The 12,736-nt window shown below is 29.5% G+C and overlaps 1 protein-coding gene across 1 annotated transcript; it reads left to right on the top strand.

Annotated features, from left to right (window-relative positions):
- The first annotated feature begins 6,714 nt into the window (after positions 1 to 6,714).
- Positions 6,715 to 9,806, top strand: LOC111398186 (ankyrin repeat-containing protein BDA1-like). The gene is made up of 2 exons (XM_023025119.1): positions 6,715 to 7,403; positions 9,285 to 9,806. The coding sequence occupies exons 1-2, from the start codon at positions 6,843 to 6,845 to the stop codon at positions 9,804 to 9,806; spliced, it is 1,083 nt and encodes a 360-aa protein (XP_022880887.1). The 5' UTR covers positions 6,715 to 6,842.
- The last annotated feature ends 2,930 nt before the right edge of the window (positions 9,807 to 12,736 follow it).

The following is a 12,736-nucleotide window of genomic DNA, read 5'->3' as shown; positions in this document are numbered from 1 at the left end:
GCTTTTCCAAAAATTGGGGACATAGGCAGCAATTTTTTAAAAAGTTTTGAAGGTTTTAAATTGAGGCTAGTTAGCACAAAACGTCATCACTTTTCAATGTTCTTGTGCAAAATGTCACTATCTTTCATTTTTTTGCAATTTCACCCTCACTTTCACCTTTCATTGTAAAAAAGGTCATTTCATTCACTACAGTCAAATATTCCGTTAACTCAACAAATGTTAATTAGCACAAAATCTTTTAATGTTTTTGTGCAAAACGTCCCTATTTATTTATTTATTTTTTGACAATTTCATCCTCACTTTCACCTTTCATTGTGGAAGAGTCCTTCCATCCAAACACTGTCAAATACTCGATTAATTCAACAAAAAATGCAATTTATCTTTTCAAAAATCAAGAGTAATATAGTTTTTCCCAATTATTTATGGCCTTCTTCCTGCCTCCAAAGTTAGCTGTTTAAAACTCAAAGTAATATGAAAATAATTTTTACAATTATTCCATTAAATAAATAAGAAATAACGTAAAGAACGTTGTATTTCACCTTGAGGAGAGCAATGGTTGCTATAATATTGGATTACTCATAAAATTTGGAATGGTAGAGAAGAAATAGAATATGTGGTCGATAAACTGGAAATGTTCACCCCATTTGTGCTTATTAAACTTGTAAATAAAAGTAAAATAAGAAGAATAATGACATATATGATGTTGTAAATAATCCATCGAATCTCAATGGTAAATGGCCCATCAAATACGGATGGAGAAGATGAATTGGACCTGTTCTTTTCTTTTTAACTTGAAATTGAATTCGTGATATCCCTAACTATTAACAAGTTTTACTTGCAACGACCCTGTTTTTAACGTACTTTGTGAAAAACATCCCTACCTTTAAAACTTAGTTGCATAAAACATCCAAACCTCTGTAAAATAAAATGTAGGAATGTTTTGCATAAAATACATTGAAAGGTGGGGACGTTTGGTGCAAATTAGCCTCTCTCTTTTTTGTCGAGTTAACAGAGCATTTGGCGGTGGAAGGATGAAATTCGGCAATGAAAGGTGAAATTGTCAAAAAATGAGAGGTTTGAACATTTTTCACAAAAATATTAAAAAGTGGGGACGCTTTGTGCTAATTAGCCTTAAATTGGAAGAAACAAAGACTATTGGAATTGATTCATTTCTCTTTTCTTTTTCTTTTTCTTTTTTCTTTTTCTTTTTCTTTTTCTTTTCCTTTTAATTATTCCTTTCCTTTTTCTTTTGATTTTTTTTTTTTTGACAGCAAAATCAAGAACACAAGAAGGAGCATTAAACAATTTGAAAAAGCTTTGGAAAACTCAAGAGTAATACACTATTATCTTTAAGAATTCAACCAAAGAAGGGTTTTATCTATAATATTGTATTTTCTCCATTGTTTTGCTAAACATGTAATATTGCTATAAATATTCTCCTTTTTATCATTGGTATAAAATGGGCTGATTATTTATGTTAGAATTTATGGTTCAAGTTTAATCTAGCTTGAATTAATTTCAATGTTTGTTATTCAATATTAAAATTACTTATTTTCATGTCTTTTTATTATTGTTATCGTTGCATTTTCATTTATATAGTCAATAGATGATTGTGTTTAGTAATTTGTATACCATTTAAGAGAAGATTGTGTATTTTAGACCAAATAGTAAAAGCCCAAATTCTTGTAGGGGATAGTGATATATCCCTAACCTTAAGTGAGCAATTGAGTTATTTTCACAAAGGTTCTCAACATAGAGATATAATAAGTTAAACCAATCAATTAAGGTTAATTTCTCTCGAGAGTACTAATTAACTAAATTTGAAAAATCGTGTCTAACATCGTAATTGAGTAATTTGTTAATGGTTTTTGGAAAAATTAATTAGGCCAGGATTAAGCGAAACTATGAATCCCAACCATGTTTTCTTAGTTTGTAGAGTTTTAGTTTATTTTCCTTATTTTCAAATCATAATGTTAATTGTGTGTGTTATTTTAATTGTTAGAGTTAAATTACTTAAAGTTGTGTAATAGAAAGTAAATATTTCCCAAGAAATCGACAACTTGGGCTAAATTAGTTTTTCACTCTCAGTTGAAGGATCTTTGGACATCTTGGCAAAGGACATTTACAGCCTATTTGGGAGTGATTTTTTCCTCCCAAAAAATTGATTTTTTGACCGCTATTTCACTATTTCAGCCGTCATATCTGACGGGGTGAGGCGTCTATTCATAGGCGTCAAACAGCCTCGTCTATAGAGTGAGAGGGTAATAACTTCTCCTGAATTGAGTTGACATAAAGTTGATACGTCACATCAACTAGGTCCTTGGAGACGTCAAATTAATTAAGACTTGTGGGCAGAGAGGATCTTGACATAGATCTCTTTCTGAAAGTGGCAGCGGATCCACTGAAGGAGAACCTTGGAGTGCATTGCGCTTCGGCGTTAAGGACACTTCGATCGGTTCGGTAGAATTGCTTTGTGCCTCACAGAGCGTTAGCAGGGTGGTGGAGTCACTTCGGACCACTTCGAATTGGTGGTGGACACCTCGTATGATGCAGTGGTAGACTTTTCGAAGTGGTTCATATAGGGGCGTAACAGTTACCATACCAAAATCGCCATTACATCGCTCCTCTACGCCAGATCAGTAGAGAGAGGGTCAGGTTTGGGGGGCTTTTGTTAGAGGTAAAGGTGGGCTCATTAGCTCCGGAGTTGAAGCATATGAAGGTGAAGTGTGTTTCTTGCTGTGAGACAGAGCCTTAGCTGGAGTCTTACATGGGTGCATAAAAGTCGTTCTGGTGGTGTTGATGTCTTGGGAGCTGGAGATAGTGGATATTGATTCGGACCACAAAACGAAGATTAATGATGTTATGGGTTCAATTGGACACGATTAGAAGTTAAAGGGATGAAATTGCAAGAAAAATATATAAAAGAATCAAGAATTAAAATCGAGGACTAAAATGTAACATTTGAAAGTTGATATAACTGAGCGAATGCCCAATTATATCCGCCCAATTATAATGCAATATTTCCATGTCATACGTATTTTTAATTATTTTTGTATTTAAGTTTGTGTTTTAATAAAGTATGGCATTTTATTTTAAAATACTACACAAATTACCAAAATTAACCTACTTAAATACAAAAATAATTAAAAAGTATGGAATTTTATTTTAAAATACTACACAAATTACCAAAATTAACCAAACAAATGATTTGGTGGTATCGTCACTCAATAATCCATAGGAAAAAATAACTACATGAATTGAGATGACCAAATTTTCATATGAAATTTATGAATAATTATGTATTTACAACAACATCCATTTTTTGCTTTTTACATAAACATCCATAAAAAAATAATAAATAAATAAATAAATTCAAGATCAACAAAATTATAGCTTCGAAGGAGAAAAGGGAAAATATCTTGGCTCTATATAAAAAAGAGGATGTGAGGAGTACTGTTCATTTTTTGTACGTGTTTGCACTAATCTAATTTTGAACGAGTTTTCTTTTTTGTTGAGTGTGAAAATGTTGTATTGGGAATACAAATGGGTGAATTGTTGTGTGCGTTCGTTGCACGAACCAAATTGTGACTATCATTTTACACCAATATTTAAAAAAAAAAAAAACTAAATGATTTAACGAATTATTGTAGACAAAAAAATTATTATAAAGTTTTTTACTAAATTGAAATAATTAAAATTAATAATATTTGTGATAAGAACTGTTCATTTTTTGTACGCATTCACACTTGACTGGTTTCAAACGAGTTTTTTTTTTTTTTTTGTTATGTGTAGAAAGGTTGTGTTGGGAATATAAATGACTGAATTGTTATGTGACGTGCGTTGCACGAATCAAATTGTGATTATCATTTTACACCAACACTAATAAAACAAACTAAATGATTTAACGAATTATTGCAGGCAAAAATTAAAAAAAATTATTATAAATTTTTTACTTAAATTGAAATAATTAAAATTATAAATAAATACTATTTCATTAATTAAAATTGAAAAAAATATGTTTTATAATAAAATGAAAAGAATTAAAAAAATTAAGTCAAACAAAACATTATTTATAATACGAAGAAAAAAATTTGAAACAATTTTCAAAAAATATATAATAAAAACAAAACAAATATGAAGAAAAAAGAAATTTTAAAATAATTTTCAAATAATATATAATAAAAACAAAAGAAATTAAACAAAAGAATGTCACGAAAATTAAATAAAGAATATATAAATATTATTTAATTAAAATTAAAAAAATTAAATTTTATCATCAAGAGAAAAAAGAATTTAAAAACATTTTAAATCGAAAATAATTTATTTAAATGATGAACAAAACAAATTTCAGAAAAAAAATAAAAAATAAAAATTCTCTCCATAACACGGATAATTACGGAGAGACTCTCTCCAAATTTTATTTTATTTTTTTTAATATGTTTTGTTTATATTATAAATATTTTTCTTTTCGATTTAAATATATTTTTAATTCTTTTCTCTTTATGATAAAACTTAATTTTTTTCAATTTCAATTAAATTAATTTTCATAATATTATTTTGTTTAATTTGTTTGTTTTTATTATATTTTTTTAAAATTGTTTTAAAATTTATTTTTCCTCATATTATAAATAATTTTTGTTCGGTTGAAATATTTTTTATTTTTTTTGTTTTGTGAAAAACTTAATTTTTTCAATTCTAATTAAATAATATTTATTTTTAATATTAATTATTTCAATTTTATTTATAAATAATATTTTTTTCGATTTAATTTTTTTAATTCTTTCTTTTCTCTTTATTATTAAACTTACTTTTTTCAATTGTAATTAAATATTATTTATATATTCGTTATTTAATTTTCGTAACTTTCTTTTGTTTAACTTATCATATTTTTGTAAAAAAAGTTTTAAAATTTTATTTTTCTTCATTTTATAAATATTTTTTTCCAATTTAAAATTCTTTTTAATTCTTTTCATTTATGATAAAATGTAAATTTTTTAATTTTTATGAATAAAAAGGAAATTCTAAAACAATTTTCGAAAATATATAACAAAAAAAATTAAACAAAAGAATGTTACAAAAATTAAATAAAGAATATATAAATATTATTTAATTAAAATTGAAAAAAAAAATTAAGTTTCATCATAAAGAGAAAAGAATTAAAAAAAAAAAAATTAAATCGAAACCTTCCATTAGCAATGGAGAATCTCCAATTTTTTATTTATTTTTTATTTTCTCGGTTTATATTATAAATACTTTTCTTTTCAATTTAAAATTCTTTTCTTTTAATGAGAAAACTCATTTTTTTTCAATTTTAATAAATAATATTTATATAATCTTTATTTAATTTTCGTAATATTCTTTTGTTTAATTTCATTTGTTTTTATTATATTTTTTTAAAATTGTTTTAAAAATTCTTTTTCCTCATATTATAAATAATTTTTTTTTCGATTTAAATTTTTTTATTTTTTTTGTGATAAAACGTAATTTTTTCAATTTTAATTAGATAATATTTAATTTTAATTTTAATTATTCCTTGTGATAACTGTAATTGAAACTTACAATTATCATAAAACATTATTTTCAGGTCATGTGGTAACTCTATAAAGTATTGAAACTTACAACTATCATAGAAGTTTTAAACTTAATTACAATTCTTATAAAGTTTTGAACTTAATTGTCATTAAAATTTATAAACTTAACTGAAATTGTAATTATAAACTTATTATAATGTTGTAATTGTAATTGCCATTGTAATTTCTCAGTTAGTGAGAAGAAAAAGCGTTTGCTTATTTTTAATTTAATTCAATGCAAAAAGCAACGATAAGGAAATTTATTGACTGTGGAAGGTGATGAGAAAGCGGGCTTATCATTTTTTTAATTCAACGCTATACGATAGAAGAAAAAGCAACAATAAGGAAATTTATTGACTGTGGAAGGTGATGATAAAGCGGGGTCATCACATTTTTAATCCATACCGGCCAGACCTGAAAAATTAATTTACTTTGGAATACTTTCCAAAAATATTATTGAATCTAGTCATGCACGTAAACTTCACATATTTATATTCTAGTGAATTTGTCCGTTAGGTGAGGAAATTTTTTTAAATTGATTGGGTTAGTAAGAAGGTAATGCATTTGCTTATTTTTAATTTAATTTAATGTAATAGGTTAGAAGAAAAGGCAACGGGGGCAAAAATTAGAATATTCATTGACTGTGGTAAGGCTATGAGAAACAGGGTATCACATTTTCACTCCATGCGGGCCACACTTGAAAAAGCTAATGTTACTTTGCCATATTTTACTAGAAATATTATTCAGTCTAGTCTTGCACCCACCTTTATATGCTAGTGAGTTTGACTCTTCGGTGAGGAAAATATAAATTTATTGGGTTAGTTGGAAAATAACGCGTGAGGAAAATATAAATTTATTGGGTTAGTTGGAAAATAACGCGCTTGTTTATTTTTTTATGCTATATGATAGAATTAAAATCAACGAGAAGGCAATTCATTGACTATGGAAGTCGATGAGAAAGCGGGGTCATCACATTTTTAATCCTTGTTGGCCACATAATGATATTTCTAAATACTTTACTAGAAACATCATGATTCAATCAAGTCACAATCTTCGATTGTTAGGTGAAGAAAATAGATTACAATTTAAGTGAGGAAAATAAAAATTTGACTGGATTGTTATGTACGAGACTATATAAGGCAACGATACCTTGATCTTGAATGGTGTTAGTTCTTGTGAATTCTTGATATCAATTATATAAAGAAACTCATATTATATCCAGTTGCAATACTAACAGCACTTTTCAATTTTAAACTATCTCGAGTTTGCATAATGAATGCTATTGAAGATCCAGATATTGTTCACTTGTATACGAAAATACGCAATAATCCACACTACTTGGAAGTCCCCAGTGAGATGCCATTCGTGGAGTCACCTCTTCATACTGCTGCTTCACAAGGCCGTACTAGCCTTGCTCTTGAAATCTTGAGGCTAAAGCCTTTGTTGGGGAAGAAATTGAACCTCGATGGTCTTAGTCCATTGCACTTGGCTTTGAGTAATGGGCACACCAACACTGTGAGACGACTCGTCAAGCATAATCCGGTCCTCATTCGTGTCCCAGGGAGGGAAGGGATCACACTTTTACATTACGCAGTGGAAAAGGAGGACATCGATCTTTTGATTTATTTTCTTCTCATTTGTCCATCCTCAATAAATGACATGACCGTTCGAGATGAGACTGTTGTTCATATTGCTGTAAGAAATGAAAATCTGAGAGCTTTTAAGGTTTTACTTGGTTGGGCTGGAAGGACCCTTAATACGACAGTGCTTCCCTGGAGAAACGAGGAAGGCAATACCGTGATGCATCTTGCAGCATTAACAAACCAATCGCAGGTATGCTTCTATGACTAAATCTTCATTTATTTAATTGAGAATGAATTCCATAAAATCTCCTCCAATCAACTTTCATCAGTAAATGATTCCTTAACCCAACGCGGTGCCAGGAAGTACAACAGGGCTCATGTGAGGTTTGTCCGAACCATTGACATTATTGACCCTAGAAATCCCAAGAAAGTACCAAGCAAAGAATACAAAGTTTTTATCTAGTTCCATACTTTGGCCCGTTTGACGTAAGATTTTTTGAGAATATATTTTATGAAAAATAATATTTTTGTTGAAATTGTGATTAAAAGTATGAAAAATTATGAATTTACGTGCATAATTATTTTATTTTGAGAATGTTTGATAGAAAATTAATTTGGAGAAAAATGAGTTTTAAAAAGTATGTACCATATAAGTCCCACATCCAAGTTGAGATCTATTTTGATGGAGTCTCTTATACTAGATCTTCACCTGATTTCCTGGTTTAGAGTACAAATGGATGATTACAACAATTTAAGCTTAGCGTGAGATTACGTTTGGAGCCCCAGATTTTGATTGTCAAACAATCAAAATTATTTAGGTATTTGGTAAACTTCATATAATTCTAATCTTGAAAGGATACTAACCACGGATTTGAGAAGTTTATCCAATTACTCTTCATTAAACTGTTAATTTTGACCTTATGAATAAAATTGGTACTTGCTTACAGTATAAATTGAATTAAAAGAGTTTATTGATAAAACAACTACAATCGAATATTAATGTAAATACATTTAAAAAATATTCTCACTTCTCTGTGGATTTTGCCTCCTAAATTTACTAGTTTTCATGTTTCAACTAAAACAACTGAAGAAATAGTTATTTGAGAGTAAGATATTTGACTTGTATGCCTCTTTCTTCAAATGTGAGGGTATTTATAGATTTTCCTCCAAGCTCTGAGATAGATTGGTCATTTTCAAGTAGTGCTAGATGGCTACTCCTTATTGGTCATTTTATAACTAGTTCGATTAGGAGTCACGTTTTATTCATTTGCTCATATGCTTCTTATTGATAGTCAGTGTCCAATCTGCTTACCAAAAATAGTTCGTGACTCTTAGGTGAGCCTTTTGCATTTCCTTCCCTTCGCATGTTGCTTTCGACCTCGCTGATGAGTAAATGTTGCGAGGCGTATTCCTTGGTTCAACAGTACTTACAAGGTCCTTTGGTTTTATGCACATATTAGAACTTTTGCCACTATAAAGTATGTTTTTATTTTCCAGTTTCATGAATTTTGAATTTTTATTATTTTTTCTGTCAAAATAATTATGTGGAATCTACAGTCTTAGATAAATATTTATTATTACTCATATTCAGCAAACAACTGACGGAATAAAAGAATAACAATCAAGGGATGGCTTGAAACCCTAGCCTACTAAATAAAATAAAACATAATGAACTATAATTAAAGGATTATGAAAAGGCGGAACAGGTGATCGAGTTTGTATAACGGATTTATACTCAATACACTAAAAACTCCATTTTTCTAAAATCTGTAATTTTTTACTTAAGACTTTTTTTTTAACGTTATAGAATTTGTAAAAGTGACGTTAAGGATCAAAGTCCTAATCAACCTTTCACACCTACAAGTTTGACTGGAAACATGAAAATTGTCTCGAGGTCAAACTAGAACTTGAAGAGGATTGTGATTTGTGATCATGATCAATAGTTGATACTCTTCCAAATTGATACATCATGCAGAAAGCTCATCTATAAATTGGCTTAGTTAAAAACACCAGAAATTATAAAAATCAATAAAATTAAATGGTTCTCATTTTTCTTTAAACTGAGTATTGTTTAGTAAACACTATTTTTGTTCAGTTATAATTTTATATGACTGCTTGTTTATGGTTTCAGGTTATAAAGTCATTAATCCGGTATGTGCATGTGAATGAGAAGAACTTAGAAGGTAAGACGGCATTGGATATACTGAATCCTGAAAATGTAGAAGCAAGGAAAATTTTAATAAGCGCAGGAGCAAAAAAAGGTTCATCACTTGTCGATGATGCGACCAGTTGTGAAAATTATTTGAAGTCAACTATGACGAGGAAAGAATCGTTATTCCTATTTGGTGCTTACCTGGATTATGGCTTGTCAGGAAATATGCGAAACGCTTTCCTAGTGGTAGTTGTGCTTATTGCAACTGCTGCTTTTCAAGCTGCTCTCACTCCCCCTTTTTGGATTTCTCACAATGGTACCACTCCTGTTTTTCCCAGCATCACATCTGTTTATAATGAAACTACTTCAACCAATTCAACAAGCACCAACTTCGGCGAAAATACCCCACTGATTGCAAAAACAAGTGTAATTATGAACACGATAGCCTTTAGTCTTGCAATGGGAACGTGTACAATACTTACAAATGCTCCACTTCGATGATTAACGTGATATATTTATTTGTCGAAAACCATTTAAAATTGAATGAAATATTAAGTGTTAAAGTAACCCATATAAATTAAGTATTATGGAAGAATTTGATTTTCCAAACACTTATCCCACATAGGAATGTTAGGAAACTTTGGTGTGATTTATAAGGTGGAAGTTTGGAATTGGATTTGGGCCTCAAGGGGTACCAATAGTCTTTGGAAGGGGGAAGATCTATATAATATTGGGTTCGGTCATAAACCCACAGGTGCGCGTCGCCGCTGCCGTCCGTCCGGCCGGCTCGGCATAGCACGGCACGAGCACGTGCCCGTGTCCGAGTCCGGTCCGGTGCGGGTGCGGGTGGACCTTTACACTATATTAACTTTTTGGACAAAATTTATTTAAAATTTTAGGCCAAATTGTAAATAATCAAATTCTTGGGTACATTATGAAATTTAAATTTTGGCTTATTCCGGGTGTTTTATTTTCTTTTAACAGTCGATTGTTTATCGACCAAACAGTCGATTGTTAACCGACTTAATAGACACGACTTTTAAAAACAGCATGTCTGTTCGAATTTTTGAGGCTTGTCTGAAAGGTGATAACTGTTCAAATGGCCACGAACAAGTCTATAAATAGTCAGCCTCTCTACCAGAAAATTTATACCATTTTCATTGCAAACTTTCTGTACTTTGAATCTCATTTCCCTCTCTCTCGTTCTGATATTGTCTCGAAGTAAAACACACTTCGTTGAGTTCGTTGGAACTCCTACAGATTGCAGTGCTGCTTCCGTAGGAGACGAAAATTCGTTCTATCTTGGGAAACGATTGCTGGACGCCTTTAGCACCATTGAAGGCAGCAAATTCGTTTTAAGAAAACATCGTGAAGTCGGTGGGCTCGAATTACAATTTTGGATCCTATTGATCAATTCTTACATTCAGGTGATTCTGTCGGATTATTTTCGAAGAAGTAACTTCAAACTCCAGAAACAACACATTGTTCATTCATACATGCAACGCCATCCATATTATAAAGAACTTTACAAAATGTTAAATACATTTTCTGTTTTGAACATATAATAAATAATATTTTACTATATTTATTTTGCATGTTTTTCCCAATTGTTGTTTTTATTTTTTATTTTTTTTATTTTTTTTATTTTTTTGGGTTAATGTAACGTGAATTTAAATAAATAAATAAAAATTGGAATTTAGTTCATACTAGCCTCCAATCTTGAATCATGGCTACGCCCCTTATCCGCTTGTTTCGTACCTCCAATTTGAGGTGCAGCTTAATTGAATGTTTACTTATCTTCACTTCAATATACCATTCTACTTTGAATCCTCTACAAAATGCACTGTTTCTATTTGTATCAACACCGCTCAACCTTTTAATTTAATCTGAGCAACTTTCTTTAAAACATGTATGTAGAAGGAGCTAGGAGATTAATGTACAAATCTGTTCCGAGTATTACCATTGGTTAATCAATGTAATATTTATTAGCGAATAATAAAAACTTATAGAAAATGTGAATGTTTTGTCCATTTGTCAAAAGAATTATGGATTCTGGTTGGCCTTCCATGAAGTTATTGACTGAATATGACTTTTCATGATGGTTACATAAGATGGCGATTTAAAGAAATTTAGGGTGACACGAAACGCGGGAACGTTAGGTATTACTAATTAACTGGAGTTCAATGACCAGAGTATGTATTTACTAATTGTTAATTTAATTTCATGCAAAATAAAAATAAAAGATAAAAATAAGGGAAAGATAGCAAAGAGGAAGTGAATATTGTTATCTAACAACTATGGTGCTAGAGTACTAGTATATATGGTCACACTTAATAGATTCAATTAAATGAATCATGTTGATAAGTATATTTTGTGCACTTATTTGGATCATATTACTAAGCTTTTATGTCATGAAAGTATTGACTTCTACTTAATTAATCATTATTTATTTCAATGATGGACCTGTTTCGCAACAATTGGAAAAGAAGAAGGGTGAAATCCAAAGTATGAGGACTAAATTATAACACTTGAATAGTTGATTTGAACCATAATATGAAGATTAAAGATGTTATGGGTTCAATTGGACACAATTAGAAATTAAATGGTTGAAATTGCAAGAGAAAATATTTAAAAGAATCAAAAATTGAATTTGATAACTAAAATACAACATTTGAAAGTTGATATAACTGGATGAGTTATAATGCAATATTTCCACGTTGTTCATATTTTCAATTATTTTTGCATTTAAGTTTGTGTTTTACAAAATGAACTGTTTCTGTTTGTATCAACACAGCTCAACCTTTTAATTTAATCTGATGTCTTTATCAGCAACTTTCTTTAAAACATGTATGTAGAAGGAGCTAGAAGATTAATGTACAAATCTATTCCGAGTATTACCATTGGTTAATCAATGTAATATTTATTAGCGAATAATAAGAACTTATAGAAAATGTGAATGTTTTGTCCATTTGTCGAAAGAATTATGGATTCTGGTTGGCCTTCCATGAAGTTATTGATTGAATTTTTCATGATGGTTACATACAGGGCGGACCCAGACCTTTAGTATTGTGGGGTCAAAATTTTAAAAATAATTTTTTTAATAAACAACATAATATCAATGAAAATAAGTTTATATGTATTTTGACACGTTGAAAATGTCGTATAATTACATCATTATTAATATTATTAAATAAATTTTGCTACTTGTATAGTTTTGTTTATCATTTCATTGACAAATGCTGAGCTAACATTGAGTAAATTAAATTGAATATAGAAATTAAATGAATTGAAATAAAATTCAAGTTTAGTTCAGTAAGTGAATGAAATTCAAATTTAAAGCAAATATAATTCGAAAGTAATTCAAATTGCATTTAATCCATAACGACCCTAAAAAATTTAGGTCATATTTCATGTAAGACTTCCGAATGAAA

Source organism: Olea europaea, chromosome 8 (assembly GCF_002742605.1).
Source record: "Olea europaea var. sylvestris chromosome 8, O_europaea_v1, whole genome shotgun sequence".
Classification (NCBI taxonomy): Eukaryota; Viridiplantae; Streptophyta; class Magnoliopsida; order Lamiales; family Oleaceae; genus Olea; species Olea europaea.
This window is presented reverse-complemented; position numbering and strand designations above follow the sequence as displayed.